Raw genomic sequence first — 18,527 nt, forward strand, 5'->3', positions numbered from 1 at the left:
TCTTTGATAAGTAATGTGTTGTTCATGGTGTTGTCGAAAAACATAATTAATGGAAATATCGTTTCTCATAGCTTCTTTAGGATCGTTTTTTACACATTTATACATTACAATTTTTCTTTTATTATTGTTGGCAGACATATATAAGAAAATTCCAATTAAATAACTATACAGCATTAAGTATGTTAAGCTAAGTCAGTTATACCAATATGATCACTATATATCAGTAAATATATACTTTTTATATTTGTTAAAAAACTAAATACACAAGACCCAAGAAATAATTTAATAAGCAGACGTATTTTTTCCTCTCACATAAGACATGGCGCAAGATTGGATTTCACACATTCGTGAAATTACTTTTAAATTACATCTGTAACTTCATTTGCAAACACGCTGAGGGGTAAACAACTTAGGACAAATTGTCTCCGTCGCTTGTCGCGGAAAATAACATTTACTTAGCCAGCGTTTAAAAAAAGTTTAATTTCTATCTTCGATTCTTGTAATTTAATTAATTAATAAGCTTTTTTACAAACTACTGGACATATTTTATGAAATATCCTTTAATAAAAATAATTTTTCATGCTATCACAAATGGTACTATTTTAGTAATTTATATAATAGGTGATTCTGTTTGTTTAATTTCCATAATACTTTCACAATAAGTAGAAATGGAATAGTAAATGGAATTCACTTTTAGCGATGTAAAAATAAAATTAGAACGAGTATACAGCTCTGCAACAAAAAAGCTGTTTGAAAATGTTCATCTGATTTCTAGGTATTTTGATATGCTCGAAACGAAACTAATATGGGAAAAATCCAAGACGACAGGAATTGGTTTTATTACATCAGTAAGGTTTGATGGGTGCATTTAAGATCCAATTCGATACAGCACAATGGTTTTTTATAGATTCATTAAACAGAAGAAACCTTAAAGCAGTTCTGTTCGACAACGGTGGTTTTTATGAGAGCTACGGTAGGCAGGTATGCGACTATTTCAAAATTTTGTGCATGTTGTTCGGACAACAAGCTGAATTTGTAAAATTCCATTGTTTTATGTCTATGGAATAGCTGAGTCTGAGGAAATTATCACCAGAGGACCAAAAAGAGTCGGCCACCGTGGGAGCTTAAAGTAGGTGGAAAGAGCCTTCACCAAGTAACATTGGTACTTCCATAGAAAGTACGTTTACTATGAATGATGAAACAAATTGTAAAATCATACTTCACAAAGATGAAGATTAGTTTAAATACATGATTTCAAAGTTTTCTGGCCTCTTAGAAGCAAAAATAATAAGAGTGAAGAGCAAGGTGAACTATATCACCAGCACATTAATGAGATGGTGAAAAGATACCAATGAAAATGGAGAATCTTAATAACATCAGAATATTGTTGGATGCTTCAGAGTAGCCGTTGCAAAATAGGCGAAACTGTATAAAGAGCAGCCTCATTGAGAACATAATAGGTTTTAGTGTGGCTAGTGAGCTTGTATTAGGTAAAAAAATACGTATCATTAATGATGTGTAAACAGCATATTTTTCAAGTCTAATCTCTTTTATTTTAATGTAATAATTCGTTTAACATATTTACCCAAATTATCGAGACACGTTTTGTCGTATGACAAAAAGAAAATCATTTTAGGAATCAACACACCTAAAAACATAAAGATTTTGTCACAAAACCTATGCAGCTCCTAGTTTTTTTTTGCAGACCTGTGTTAATCGTATTGGTTCGTAAGTGTTGAAAGAATATGCTAATGTACACCAGAAAAAGGATAATAGTATTTAAAAGAGTACCTAGAATATATGAAAAAGCTTACTATATGTAAAAATCAAAAATATTTCTCATATATATGGATATCTTTTGATATTTATAGAATTTGCACATTATTGCTTTAGAAATCGGGATATCAATCTAATATTTTATTTTTCTTAAATTAAAGTACAGCTTATCGACATTAATAATGGCAAGAGAGCGATGTAGGGCATATACGCCATTGGTATGTTACCTATTATTAAAAACACATACAACTACCGTTTTAGAGGTTTTAAATGCAGCTAATTTGATAACAAAACATTTAAGTTGAACAAATGAGTTTTTCAGATTAGTTTAGCTATTAAAGTTTCGAAGTAATAACCAGATTCGAACAGAGGTAAATATTATGTTTGGGTTTTATTCAAGAAAACTTACCACTTAGTTCAAAATTAAAAATCATTTTTCATGTAAGTGATGCTCCTAAGTCATAAACTGCTCGTCGTTGTGTTATTAACACTGCGGGGCATGAATCTTATATCACCCAGCGTTGAAAAACAAAATTTGTGATTGTTTATAATAAAAATGAAAATTTTTATTCAGAACGGTCACTCTTCTAAAGCTCTCTTCAGAGTACCTGGCTTCAGTAATAGATTATGTATAAAATATATATATTTTATACATAATCTATTAATTGGCTCACTCATTGAAAAAATTTAAATATAAATATAAATATAATATAAAATATAAATAACAACAAATTAAATATCTAAAAACCGAGGTTTAAAACCAGCAAAATGACAAGTTGATGCATAAATATTTTTTAGATAATCAGACTTTCGAATTAGGATTAGGAATTACAAATTGATTTTGCTATTAAAGGTAAACAAAACTTGAAAAAATTAATTTGATCAGATCATGGTTCATCATAATCAGTCTAATTATGTATGAGTGTTGCTATTTATATTGCGAACCTAATATTGAAAAGACTGAAATTTATTAACGAAAATAGCATAGTTGTTTTTCGAAGTATTCTTAATAATGATCAATACACTTTTATATTCGCTTAAACCAACCTTAGTGTACCATTCAGAATTCACAGATCTACGTTATTCTAAGGGCATGGTTGCTACACGTCCAGTTATTCCGAAGAAATAGGTGATTATATATCGGATTTGGCCTATACTGTGGATTGTTGCTTTGTTGGGGGTTCATATGAATAGATCGAAAATTCGTTGCCTGTATAGATAGTAACACAGCTATTGAAGTACTGCGATTTTATTGCACCGTTTCTTTGCTTATATAATATTTATTATATTATTGCTAATCCACAGGAGCATCTTTTTGAGCTTTAAATGAACAACTGATTCTCGATGATTTTCACGATTTTCGTCGCTGAGCGAACCTTCGACCATGGTTATACCACGATTATGTGAATGTGTTTCCATATATATGGCAAGTAGTGCAACCGCATAAATGCTTTTTTGAGTTTGTAAATACAGCAAGCTTCTTGTATGGGAGCTGTTTATACTGAGTTACCGAAATTTCATCATATCTAGATGCCTTTTTTCAAGTAAGTCTGTTGGCCTATCTGGTGACAATTTTCTTTCTAGTGACGCCCTTGCCTTTTTTGAATAAAATTAAATTTGTTTTTGAAAGAACTTGGCGGGAGCTCGGCTGTTTTACGATGAAAGACGGCCAAATTTCCCGTGTGGTCTGATTTGAGAGGGATCACCGTAAATAACAGAAGTTCAAATGACAAAGGACAATAGCGCTCAAATGATACAATGTCTTGAGTAAGACATATTTATTAGGGATAATCTACTAATAGGAAATACTAGATGGAGCTTGACAACACTTAATATTGCCAAGACCCAAAATAAAAATAGGAGGAGTAATCAAATATAAATCAATGGTATACACAAACTAAACATTTAGTATTTTTCAATGTAGTCATCTCCGTGCTCTATATACTTTTGCCACCGATTTGGAAGCTTGAACATTTTTCATAGATTCTTTTTCATAGAAAGTTTGAACACGCGTCGGCCAATTGTGCACATACTCCTCTATTTCTTCATTGCCTTCAAATCTTTTGATTCTGAGTGAAAGTGAAAGTGATTCTTTCAAGGGCAAAATGTCATCCAATTCATTTCTTGAAATTCAGCCAAGTTGATGAAAAAAACACTTCCATAGCTTATACCCAATTCTGATGAGATATTGTAAGTCCTTATCTGGCGATTACCTTCAATAAGGTCTCGAACAGCACGAGTGTTGTCATTTCTAAGAATTGTTCGTGAGCGTCGATCATAACTTTCATTGCCCATCCCTGACTGCTCTGACCCACGTATACACTCGATTCTGAGACAGTGTAACATCTCCTAACTGTGCTTTCAAACGAGTGAACATTTCCGATTGTTCATCGCCTTCATTGGTTAAAAACTGTATGGTGATGCGTGGTGTAAGAAACGAAGATAATCGCGCTCAGTCATGGCTGTACTGCGGACAGAACCCAGCACAATTACTACCCACATCGGTGTCCTCATTCCTCATAAACCAAATAACACTTGAGCATCGAATTTTCTAGATCGGACTATGTGTTAAGGCAAATAGTAAAATTACCGTTGATATTTAATTCCCCTCGTGGCAACTCTCGTATCTCGCCTGCCATAATAAAAACAAACTTGCAATTAGTTATAATATTGCGATGATTTATATTAGGAAAATATTAGGATAATATAAACGACATATTTAATTTCTCTATATACTGTTACAAAATAGACGAGTTTCTATATATTTGTAATTGAAGTATTGTAACTGAATTGAATATAAATATATATATGTAGTTGAATACAAAAAGTAAACGTCATTCGCATTTTTCAAAATTTAATAAATTTTATTACTCTATGACGCGACAAAGGCTTTTTGTTGCAATCTCGAGGAGCGGCGGACTTTTCCTCGCGGAAATTTTTGTTCTTTTTTCCGCCTTGCGTTAAACTCCCTGGAAGAAATGGAGACCATCGGCACTGAGCGGAATGCAATTATGACGGCATGTTGTAAGGAAAGTCTTAAGGCTATTAAGTTTTAATATAGCGTACCGCAGCGTTTTTCGAAGCTGTTTTAATATTGTAATGTCGTGCACGAGTTGTACAACGTCCCCGGCGCCAGATATGTGTATTAAAAATACAAAATTACCTTAAATAAGCGACTAACGGTTCAACAACGGAAACATTATGACTAATTACTTTAAAGACACATTTATGGCGAAATATACAAGTTTAATTATAAAATATACAATGAGTATTGTGTATCTTGACTGTTTATATAAAAATGTTGTATAAAAATACACGTTGACAAGTTATAAAATGTGTAGGGTTTAAAAATAAAAACTTACTTTGTCTTCCTTTAGAACGTCTTAACGAAAACCTTATGTAGAGACACATAAATAAACAAATCTATAATATAAAAATGAATCGCAAAATGTGTTGGTAAGCGCATAACTCAACAACGCCTGGACCAATTTGGCCAAATCTTTTTTTAAAATGTTCGTTGAAGTTCAAGGATGGTTTTTACTGCGAGAAAAATTAGAATTATTGCTGGAAAAACCCTAAAAATAGCCCTTTTCTTTTTCCCATACAAATGATTTGTAACTAAAACGTAGTCAATTTGAGCTTTATTGCTATGGTATAAAGTTCATATTAAATTACAAGCACTCACTGTTGTCTAAGCAATGTAGGTGTGTTCCTAACGTCAAAGATCATATCTATCAAAACAATGTGCGTGTGTGCATTGGAGCACAGAATACATAGTTGGAGGAGTTTAATGTCGCGTTCCGAAACTCGCGTTTCTTTTGTATTAGTTTCGGCACGCGAGATAAAATGCATCAGTTTCCACGTCATTACATCAGTCAAACAAAAATCGCGTTACAAACAGTGTTTTATTATTTTTAATATCCAAATTTTAAATAAATAAAACAATTCGTACGGCTTAAAAGGATTTGACTTCAAGTCATAACAAATTTAAAAAAAAAAAAAGTTGTCTGTTACCTAATCTACTGAGTTTGCTTTTGTCAACTGATACACGAAACAAATTCGTATATCGTGTTTTGTGCAGAGTGTTTAGTTAGTTAGTGTTTGTTTAGTTCGTGATTAGTGAAAAAATAATTTATATTTGATATGCCTCCTATAAGACGAAGCAATTTAGGTAGAAGAACCAGAAATGCTATAAACCAAGCTAATTACCGATCTAATCGTACTGCATAAGAACGTGACGACGGAAATGAACGTGAAAGAATTCGGATATCACAAACGCGTGAAGCGCGAGCGCGACATTCAACTAATAATCGCGCAAGTTTGAATCGAGCTGTTTTCAGTTACGATGTGTCAATTGACTACAGTAACTACCAATGTGTTGTTATTGGTTCTATGAACTTGGTTTGCTCACACTGTAAGGCATTAAAATACAAAAACGAAGCCAATGGATTGTGTTGCGCAAATGGTAAAGTGAAACTGATACCATTGGATCCACCACCAGAAACATTGTACTCATAGGTTTCAGGAATAGGAATAGATTCTATACACTTTTTGACACATATCTAACAATATAACAATTGCTTTCAAATGACTTCATTTGGGGCAACAAATGTAGTTCGGGAAAATTTTATGCCAACTTTCAAGGTATGTATTATAGCAGTTACTCATAATTATTTTAGCGAACAAAATTTTCTGTCACCAAAGTTAAGATGTGTTACTAATCTTCAATTTCTTAATCATTACGAAATATATCACTTAGTCATCATATTATATGGTGATTCAGTTTCAGTGACACTTTTATTATATTTTATATTTGATAGATATTAGTTAAAACTAAATATATACTTTTTAAGATCAAATATTATTTAAGTTTGATCACTGACAATCCATTAATTAATACCACACCATAATTTTTTTTATTTATTTACAGATACAAGGGCAAATATATCACAGAGCAGGTTCACTGTTACCAGTGTCAGATAGCGACAACAAATTCCTGTAAATTTATTTTATGGGCAATTCACCATAAGAAATTGATCTCCGTTGTGCACATAACAATTTAGTAAAGAGGTCTATTGTAGAACAATTATAAACTTTATTTCATCAACACAATCAATTGATTATATTGTTTAAAACTGCCCTGGATCTGATGCCATCCGATAATCACAAAATTGTACTCAGAGCTGATAAAACACCTGCAGGTCAACATACAAGACGTTTTAATGCACCAACTATTGATGAAGTTGCTATCGTTGTAGTTGGAGAAAACTTGGAATCCCGTGATATTGTTTTACATCGTCGGAATGATCAATTACAACGTATAAAGGAAACACACCGCTCATATGATGCACTGCAATATCCCATTATATTTTGGCAATGTGAAGATGGCTACGATTTATCAATAAAAATGATAAATCCCATTACAGGTAACTAAAATATTAGTTTAGCTATGGCGATAATATCTCAGTCACTATATTATGTATTTTAATTTTATATTTGAATGTTATTAAAACAAAATCTATTTACAGGTTCTGAAACCAACAAAAAAGTCAGTTCAATGAACTATTATTCATACCGCCTAATGATTCGGGAAAATGAAGATAATCACATATTGAAATGTCGGCGATTATATCACAAATATGTTGTTGACATGTATGTTAAAATTGAAACGGAGAGATTAACATTCATCAGGTTGAATCAAACCAAACTCCGATCTGAAGAGTATATTCACCTTCGAGATGCGATTAATACTGATGGAAATGCACAGAATGTCGGTCGGATGACTATTCTACCAGCAACATACATCGGAAGCCCTCGACATATGCACGAATATGCTCAAGATGCCATGTCGTATGTTCGTCATTATGGTACAGCAGATTTGTTCATCACATTTACATGCAATCCGCAATGGATAGAAATTAAGCAGGAGTTATTCCCTGGGCAATCACCCATTGATCGTCATGATATTACAGCCAGAGTCTTTAGACAAAAGTTGAAATCTTTAATGAATTTCATCGTAAAACATAATGTGTTTGGTGAGACACGCTGCTGGATGTATTCTGTGGAGTGGCAGAAACGAGGATTGCCACATGCACACATTTTGATTTGGTTGGTTGAAAATATAAGGCCTAATGAAGTTGATGTAGTGATATCAGCTGAAATCCCTAATGTACAAGTAGATCCTGGATTGCATGAGGTAGTTATCAAAAACATGATACATGGTCCCTGTGGAACTCTTAATCAAAATTCACCGTGTATGATGGATGGTAAATGTTCAAAACGATATCCACGGACATTAATATCGGAAACAATTACTGGTAATGACGGTTATCCATTGTATCGTCGCAGATCGACAGCAGACAATGGAAAATCAACAATTGTCAAATTAAATCAACAAGATATTGAAATAGATAATCGTTGGATTGTTCCATATTCACCCATTTTATCAAAGACATTCCAAGCACACATCAATGTTGAATCTTGCCATTCAGTGAAATCGATTAAATACATTTGCAAATATGTAACCAAAGGGAGTGATATGGCTGTGATTGGAATTGGTGCAGAGAATTCTAATGATGAAGTTACCCAATACCAAATGGGCCGCTATGTCAGTAGTAATGAAGCAGTTTGGCGAATATTTTCTTTTCCTATTCATGAGAGACACCCTTCTGTTGTTCACTTAGCTGTGCATTTAGAAAATGGACAAAGAGTGTATTTTACAGCACAGAACGCAGTACAAAGAGCTGCTCAGCCACCATCTACTACATTAACCAGTTTTTTTGAGACATGCCAAAACGATGATTTCGCACAAACATTGCTATATTCTGAAATGCCAAAATATTATACCTGGAATCAATCCTCAAGGAGATTTATACGACAGAAACAAGGAAAACCAGTTCCAGGATATACAGATGTATATTCCACCGATGCGATTGGCCGGATTTATTCAGTACATCCAAGCAATGATGAATGTTTTTATTTACGACTGCTATTAGTCAATGTACGTGGCCCAACATCATTCCAACAGTTACGAACTGTTGATGGTGAATTGTGTGGATCCTACAGAGAAGCCTGTCAACGTTTGCAATTGCTTGAAAATGACGCTCATTGGGATCAAACTCTCAATGATGCTGTAATATCATCACACGCTCATCAAATACGAACATTGTTTTCTATAATCATATCTGCATGCTTCCCATCAAAACCAATTGATTTGTGGATCAAGTACAAAGATTATATGTGTGATGATATTTTGTATCAAATACGGAATAGAATGCGAAATCCAAATATACAAATCAGTGAAGATATTTACAATGAAGCATTGATTTCAATTGAGGACATGTGCTTGATAATGTCAAACAAACTATTAATTCAATTAGGCCTGACCACGCCCAATCGTCCAATGCATGGCGCTTTGAACCAAGAGTTGCATCGAGAAAGACTGTATGATCTCAACGCTTTGAAATAATTAATTCAAACAAATCTTCAATTGTTAAATGAAGAACAGAAGTATGTATTTGAAACTCTTATGAAAGTAACAAATGATGAAACTGGAGGGATTTACTTCTTAGATGCACCTGGTGGTACAGGAAAAACTTTTTTGATTTCATTAATATTAGCAACAATTCGCTCACAAAATAAAATTGCACTTGCACTCGCTTCGTCGGGAATCGCAGCAACTTTGCTTGAAGGTGGTCGAACAGTCCATTCAGCACTAAAATTGCCATTAAATACGCAAAGCAATGAAACTCCAACCTGCAACGTTTCGAAGAACTCTGCAATGGCAAAGGTTCTGCAGCAATGTAAATTGATTGTTTGGGATGAATGCACGATGACATTGACAACATCTTCCCGTGTTGGAAAACCATCAGATTTGTTTATCTATGCGCCAGGTAATCAAACAAAATACATCGTATACCACAAAGCACTACAATGATAATAATAATAATAATTATGATTCACATGATTAACAATAAAGCGATTACTTACTTTTAAATCCTTATATATGTTTTATTTAATTATTTTTTATTCACAACGCCCTATCACCAGGGTGATGGTTCTGTTCAGGAGAATTTTTTAAAATACGTAGGCACAAAAACTGCCACATTACAAATCTTTTTGACAGGACGAAGTCTGTCGGGTCAGCTAGTAGAAAATAAAGAAACATTTTATTAAAGGTAATTTGTTGCTTTATTGAGGGGCTCAAATAATAAAATGCAAAAAAACAGTAACTAAATTAATATTAAAATATTTTCGTAAATTACTACTTAGCTGGCTTGGTTGGCGCACTGGTAAAGGTGACAGAACGGACCTACTACCGTTGCGATAGCTGCGGGTTCTAATGCTGCCAAGGAATGATCGTAAATTTATAAATGTGATTGTTTGTAATTGTATATAAATATGATTGTTTGAAAGAAAAGAGTGTAAAATCTTACAAGAGAAATGATCCCAGTCACGCCAGTAACCAAGCTGCATTAAGTATGTTTTCTGGGATAATCTCTTCTAAAGTTCGTCACTGGCCAGTTAGTAGGATTAGTGCTGAGGACCGTAGTTCGAAACCCACGTTAAGCAATAGGTTTAGTCTAGATAAAAAAATACTCACAGTAGGTATGAAGCAGATTTTAAAATATATATAAAATATAATATACAAAAAAAGCTATTTATAATACTACGATTTTTATCAAAAATGAAAGAAACTAGTGCCTTATAAGTGAAATGGCTAAAACAAACAGGACTGCTTTTAGATACATAAATAAATTTGGCCGTTTAAAAAAGTAAGAGTAATTTGCTAGTTAGAGACGTCGAAAAATCAAACTAAACTAAATTATTATGGGAAATCATTATAATTTGAAATAGGTTTTCAATTTTATATATTTTAATATTTAAAAAAATAGTTATCGAATTAATTAAACAGTTACTAGTTTAAATAGTTAAATTATGAATTTTGTATGTAAAATTAACGTTAAATTTGATATAACTAAATTATTTTTTTATATAAAATATTTAATTAGTATTAATTCATAAATTCTATATCTATTCATAACTTAATTTTCCTCCGAATTTGGTTATTTAACTAAAATAACTTAAATTCTTAAATTACTCAAAATATTCAGCTTATTTAAAAAAATGCATCTATTTTTCGGACATGTATAACTACAGTTGGTAAATATTTTAATTTAATTTCAAAATTAAATAAATAGAGTGCAAGTAGTATATCACTTAGGAATACTCACTTTTAGTTTATGACTAAATATTTATATGATTCTGGTTTAAAACCTTAAAAAATCTTATAATAAAAATTATTATTGCGACTATGAATAAGCTCTTGATGTATTGAAAATTTAAAAAAATATTTTAATATCTGATAATAATATTTGTGGATATTTTTATTACATTTCTTAATTTCATTCACTTTACATGTGGGTAAATATCGTCTTTTTTACTCATTTGATGACAATTATGAACATTGAAAGTGTTGTTATAATATTTACTATTAATAGTTAAGAAAAGTATACAAAAGTTACAAGCAAGTTAAGCAAGTTGCACAAAAAGGCTGTCCATTTCATGTCATTTCAATAAGAAAAAAATATTTAGTGTTCATTATATTAGTCTTATATTATAAGTTAATATTAATTTTTTTGGATTCAAGCGTCCGATCACTTAAGTGAATTAAATTCATTAATAATTCTTTAGTCGGTTTGGTTGGCGCAGTGGTAAAGGCGACACTACGGTCCGCCTACTTTTACCATACGATTGCATTTAATGTTTGTGATTGTCCTATAAGTATAAAGTGCGACAAGGAAAATGATCCCAGTCACGCCAGTAGCCAGTCTGGGTAAAACCGTATGTCTTCTTGGGTGATTTATAAGTAGGTCACACTTAATACCGAGGACCATAGTTTGGAGCCCACGTTAAACTATAGCTCTAGTGCAGATAAACCCTCGTTGGTAAAAAAGGAGACTTTATATAAAAATTATTAAACAATTTATTAAAAATTATGTTATTGATTCAGTACTTCTAAAAACCATATTCTAAAAAGTGGTACATATGTAAGTGCTTATCATATTACATATAAAAAACATTAGTATCATGATATAATACATAATGTAATATTATTAATTTTGGGGCAAGGCCATTTATAAGCGATCGAATTTTTTTTTAATTCAATATGTTATATATAGTTATAATAGTTATAATAGTTAAGAAACTTTCTTCATATTACATTTCTTATTTTATAGGAGACTAACATTGTACCAATAAACCTAGCTAAATTTGATCTTGCGTTTTAATGAAAATTTTAGATTAATTTGTGAATTCAAGATAATCTATTCTATTTATATTATATTCTTCAAATATACGTATAATTTGTTAGAACTGGCATCGTCGTAAATTTAACTTTTGGTATACAGGTACCAAAATCCTCCAAAATTAGACTCTTAGTCCTAGATAGGGCAGATCATATTTTAACGCTTATATACGATCATATTCAATTACATAACAGGTCATTGAAAAATACTATGGTAGGCCGGGGCTTCCATAATAAAACACATTTTTTAGGCAAAATTAGTTTTTTTTTATTCAACATAATTCCCTTCAAGGGTGATACATTGATCATAGCGACCCTCCAACTTTTCGATACCATTTCTGTAGTACGATTTGTCATTTGTTTTAAAATAGGCCTCAGTTTCGGCGATCACCCCTTGATTCGACGAAAATTTCTTCACAACGTGCATTCTTTTGAGATCTGGGAACAGGAAATAGTCGCTGGGGGATCTGGTGAATGCGGTTCATGAGGAAGCAATTCGAAGCCCAATTAATGGATTTTTGCCATCGTTTTCACTGACTTGTGACACGGTACATTGTCTTGGTGAAGCAGCACTTTCTTTTCCTTCAAATTCGGCCGTTTTTCGGCGATTTCGTCCTTCAAAAGGTTCAATAATACTATGTAATAGTCGATGTTGATAGTCCTTCCTTTTTAAATCAATAGTAGTAAGCCTTGCCTTGCCAGCCGACTGTTGCATTTTCCCACGCTTTTCTTATACCCAAATATTCGTGAATGATATGATGTACATGTTCACTTGATATTTTTAGAAAGTCTGCTGTTTCATTCAATTTCAATTTACGGTCAATCAAAATCATTGTGCGGATTTTTTAATATTTTTGTCGGTAACAACCTCTTTTGGTTGATAAATCCTTGATAGTTGATTTTCCTGGGGTAGTATCCGGCATCTCGGCATCAAGCCAAGTTTTTGCTTCAACTGTATTTTTTCCCTTCAAAACGCAGTATTTTATCAACACGCGAGATTTCTTTTCATCTATTTTTTTTTCACAATAACAAGAGTTGTTTCACTCAAAATGCTATAATTCACAAACTAATGATCCAACAGCTGACAAATTTGTATACGCGTCTTTTGAGGGTTAGGGCTAACTAAAACATATATGGATTTGATTATATTAGCGCCATCTATGTGTCAGGTCGGAGACTTTTCAATTGACTTGTTAGTTTTCACTGCACAATACATCTGTGCAATAGAGTAATAGGGTCTAGTTTATTCTAACCTTTTAACAATTTCGAGTGATAAATATACAGACAGTTTACCACATAAATAATATCCGATACACAACAATCATGGCTGCTGGCTTAGTTGGCGCAATGGTCCTACTACTGTTGAGATAGTCGCGGGTTCGAATCTTGCTGAGGCTTAATGCCGAGGGGTTCGGAGCCCACATTAAACTGTAGGTCAGGTCTCAGATTAACTCCCGTTGATAGAGAAGGTTGGAGACTTTAACATATTTAAAAAAAAACAAAATCATAGGTGATTATTTTTAATTGCAAATTATGTTTTGGTGGTGTCCATTGGGAAAAAATTAGCATTAATTTTTCAACTTGATAATACTCGGTTACATTTTACTAATTCCGTCAAAATCCAATTGGAGGCTTTAACTGCATTATGACACGTCTGATTATCACTTGTTTATGTTAATTGTCCATGGTCTACTTGGCGAAATTAATAGTGAAGTCTCATGGGGTGAGTTGGCGCTCGGGTACAAATAACGAATAATACCAATGATGTAAGGAAATATGCTAACTAGTATTTAATAATCTACAATGCATTTAATATTTTTTAATAACTTTTAAAAATAAAGTCTTAATATATCCGTGAAAAAAGGAATGAAATGAATGTTATAACCGTTTCAAAGGAACATGATTTATAACAACAGATATAATCAAATGGCGAAAATTTAATTTGCTGTTTAAATTTAAATTTCATTTCAATTCGATGGTTATTGAAATGTCGAGAAATATCGGGTTTTATTTCCGCATTTTTTTACATTTTTTTGATAATCTTCTCCATGGAGAAGGAGACCGAACGACTGAAAGCGAAATGCAATTACAACGGCATGTTGTAAGGAAAACCTCGGGGCTATTAAGTTTTAATATAGCCAGCCGCAACGTTTTGTGAAGTTATTTTAATATTGTAATATTGTGTCCTGTGGCTGTCGTGTAATGCTAATGGTCTCAGGCGGCGAGTACGATGGAAATATACTACATGGAAATATACTGAAATCTAGTATACCTGTCTGAAATTTTAAAAAGCAATTAGAGTTAAAATAACTGTATTATTTACAGAAAAACCTAAATTTATATAAACTAATAAACATATTTTTCAAAATGGGACTTTAAATATTAGTTTAAATTAACTCAGCCTGTTTTTTATCTTGATTTGAGATAGTGTCCAGGCAAGTTAAGCGTATGAATGAAAATCTTTCAGCAAGTAACGATGACAAAAATGAAAAAGAAAAAAGTAAAGTTAATATTTATATTCTAGAGATATCTTCAATCTTATAATGTGTTTTTCATTAGATAATTGGGATGATGAAAAATTATCGAGAATGATATTTTTTCACCATCAAGGTTTGATATTCTATGTTTAGATTTGGTCAAATGAGCACCGAAGACGGTCAACGCAGTGGACGCCCAAAAGTGGTTGTTACAACGAAAACGAACCGACGAAAACATTTTAAAAAAATCCACAAAATGATTTTGAATGACTGTAAATTGAAATTGAATGAAATAGGAGACACATATCAATATCAACTGAACGTGTACATCATATCACTCACGAATATTTTGGTATGAGAAAGCTCTGTGCAAAGTGGGTTCCGCGCGAGCTCACTTCTGACCAAAAATAACGACGACTTGATGATTTGGAGCAGTGTTTCAAAATGATTAAGCATAATAAACCTAAGTTTTGCATCCATATGTGACAATGGAGGAAACATGGCTCCATCATTTCACTCCGAAGTCAAATCGACAGTCATCCGAGTGGACTGCACATGATGAACCCGCTCCAAAGCGTGGGAAAACGCAATAGTCGGCTGGCAAGGTTATGGAGTCTGTATTTTGGGATGCGCATGGAATAATATTCATTGACTACATTGAAAAAGGAAGGACCATCAACAGCGACTATTACATAGCGTTATTTTACCATTTGAAGGACGAAATCGGCGAAAAATGGCCGCATTTAAAAAAAAACAAAATGCTGGTTTACCAAGACAATGCACCGTGTCATAAGTCACCATGAAAACGATGGCAAAAATCCACGAATAGGGCTTTGAATTGCTTCCTCATCCACCGTATTCTCCAGATCTGGTCCCCAGCGACTATTTCCTGTTCTCAGATCTCAAAAGAATGCTCGCTGTGAAGAAATTTTCGTCAAATGAAAGGCCCATTTTGAAGCAAAGGACAAATCGTACTACAAAAGTGGTATTGAAAAGTTGGAGGGTCGCTATAATCAGTGTATCATCATTGAAGGGAATTATGTTAATGTGGTAGGCCGGGGACTTTTTAATTGACCTGTTATATCCCAGGTCTAAGAAACATTTGCATCATGAAATCAAAATGAGTCGACGTTGGACTTTCACCGAGTAAAGACGTGTTCGGAAAGATGGTCAGTGAAACGAAACAAAAGTGTAACATCTGTGTTACAAATGCGGAGTTAAAAAAAGTCTAACAATAACGTTTTAAAGAATGGTGAAAAAGTGAAAGTGCGATCGGAAAAAAGAGCAGTAGAGTAGAAAATAAATGCAAAATGCCATAAAACGTTAAGCACAAATGCAAATGCAGCGTAGGATAATTTGAAACATAAAAATAATAATATTATTTCAATAATACGTAAAAAAATATATGGAGAAGAACACTGCACAAAAAACGAATAAAATGGAAATATCGACATCAGTGGTATCACATATTGCAGTTTTGAATCTAGTGAAGACAACTAGAACCCAGAACAAACAGGCACTCTAAAATGTGTGTATGAACGAAAAGTCGGCATGGGAAAGTCTTGAAATTGCATTAGCCAATATGCAAAAACAAATAAATTCCGTCCAGTTACAACTAAATAAACAAAGCTCTGAGAGCAAGGACAAGACAATGATAAACAAAAAAGCCAACAAAAGCAGTCCAATTCCACCAATTCTAACATATGTAATAGATGAAGAAGAACTGCAGAAGGAAGTAGGCTGGATAACGGCTAAAAATAAAAAAAAGAAAAGCAAATAATTCCCCTAAGATCTTCACCACAGCAAATAAAAATAAAACAAAACAATGAACAGAATAAAGAAATTAGAATGTCCAGGCTACCCCCAATTATCGTAAGTAATGTTACCGACATTAACTTGCTTTACAAAACACTGAGGTCCAACTGTATAGTATTCAAAGCAACGGTACTAAACAATGGACAAATAAAATTTAACGCCGAATGTCGAACAACATTCACCATTCATAAAAATAATGGATTACTTAGAGTTGCTAAAACTGCGATGGCACTCTTATGAAGACAAACAAAACCAGAGACATCAAAGTTATGGCAAGAGGGCTTCCATAAACAGCTAAAAGTAAAAAAATTATCGCAGAACTAAACCAAAATGGGCTTAAATGCTTAAATGCAACAAATATTTAAAAAAAAGAAAAGACCAAAAATAACAAAGGAGACATTTTAGCCCACAGGAAGCCATTACCTCTGTTCATGTTAGCCTCTTAACATGATACGGACTCAAAAACCATTATTAGTATTAAAGAAATTTTAGGGTTCGAAATAAAAATCGAACCTCGAAAAAAATTTAACTTAATACCGCAATGCAAAAGATGCCAATTGCATGGACACACACAGAAACTCTGCAGAAGTGAAGCTAGATGTGTAATATGTTCAGATAAACAGATAACTACAGAGTGTAGAAAACCCAAAGAAGCTAAGCCGAAATGGTTAAATTATAATTAAGCGCATCCGGCAAGTACTAGAGGATGTGTAGTTGCTAAAACACTAGAAGAGAGGAGAAATAGAGTACCTCCTCAAGTTAAACCAAGAAACTATGAGTGAAAAAAGAAACAACCGAAAAAATATAACAAAGTTATTGATGAAATGACTTATGCCCAAAGTATCAATCAAAATAACCAAAAAGACACAAGGGAAGATGAAGCAACCACCAATTGCTACTTAAACTAATAGGAAAGCTGGACAGACAAAAAAAAGATCGAATATTTTTCCGAAAGGATTGAAAAACTAGAATTGAAAAACATTAGGCCAGTGGCCCCAAAAACCCGAAATGGCAAATAAAGATATCCGAATAGCAATTTGGAATGCTATCGGAATCCAACAACATCACGCTACCCTATAAGTATTCCTAGATATGCAAGAAATAGATATTTGCCTAATATCAGAAACCCATTTAACAAAAGAATTCTTCATTAAATTTAGAGGATATACATTTTATCATACCACATATACAGCCAACACCGCAAGGGGGGAAGTGCAATAATAATAATAAAGAATATTTCTCACCATCAAGAACCCGGGCTCAGTCTATCAGTATTGTCCTCCAATATACAATAAAAAAAGGAATATTATTTGAATGTCCTAAGCAACCTCGGAGAAAAATCTATAATTGGAAGTGATTTCAATGCAAAAAATACAAGATGGGGATCCAGAATTACAACAACTAAAGGCAATGAACTGCATAAAGAGGCTGCTGAACTAAGATGTAGTTACATATCAACTGGAAACCCAACTTATTGGCCGACTGATCAAGAGAAAACCCCAGACCTGTTACATTTCTTCATAGTAAGAAACATAACATCCAACTATATAAAAGTCGAAGAAAATTTTGAGCTAAGTTCATATCATACGCCAGTGATTCTGACGTTGAGCGAAAATATAATAAGAAAAAAAGAAACCCAATGTTAACAAACAAAAGAACAGGGTGGGAAGGATTTCCTGAAGAATTGAACAAAAGAATTCGACTAAATGTACCCCTTAAGACAACTGAACAATTAAATTTTGAAGCAGCAAAATTCGTAGTAGATTTTCAACAAGCTGCTTGGAACAATACTCCAGAAATTAAGAGTACAACTAAAGGAATTAATTATCTCAAAGAAGTGAAGGAAATGGTAGCTGAAAAACGTAAATTACGAAAAAAGTGGTAACAAAACAGAACACCTGAAAATAAAAATAGTTTAAACAATATAACTCAAAGACTGAAAAGGGAAATACTGGAAATTAAAAACAAAACCATAAATGACTATCTGAGAAATTTAACAGATGATAAAGAAACTGATTACTAACTCTGGAAAGACACAAAATATGTAAAGCGCTCATGTCAACACAGTCCACCTATAAGAGACCTATGTCGGAATTGGGCATGTGACAACCACCAAAAAATAGAAGAATTTGCTGAATATCTAGAAAAAACTT

The 18,527-nt window shown here is 32.9% G+C and overlaps 2 protein-coding genes across 4 annotated transcripts in view; one reads left to right on the forward strand and one right to left on the reverse strand.

Moving 5' to 3' along the window:
• The window catches only part of LOC143206852 (extracellular serine/threonine protein CG31145), a 558,035-nt gene that overhangs the window by 143,103 nt on the left and 396,405 nt on the right, over positions 1-18,527 (reverse strand). The gene's annotated exons all lie outside the window — the stretch shown is intronic.
• The window catches only part of LOC143206854 (uncharacterized), a 133,346-nt gene continuing 121,863 nt past the window's right edge, over positions 7,045-18,527 (forward strand). The window contains exon 1 of the mRNA XM_076419664.1: positions 7,045-7,202. Within this exon, the coding sequence (XP_076275779.1) occupies positions 7,184-7,202 (19 nt within the window). The 5' untranslated portion in view covers positions 7,045-7,183. The remainder of the gene's footprint in view (positions 7,203-18,527) is intronic.

The sequence above is a fragment of the Rhynchophorus ferrugineus genome, unplaced genomic scaffold, assembly GCF_030347505.1.
Source record: "Rhynchophorus ferrugineus isolate W39M unplaced genomic scaffold, kcgeb_rfMv2 rfM1, whole genome shotgun sequence".
Taxonomy (NCBI): Eukaryota; Metazoa; Arthropoda; class Insecta; order Coleoptera; family Curculionidae; genus Rhynchophorus; species Rhynchophorus ferrugineus.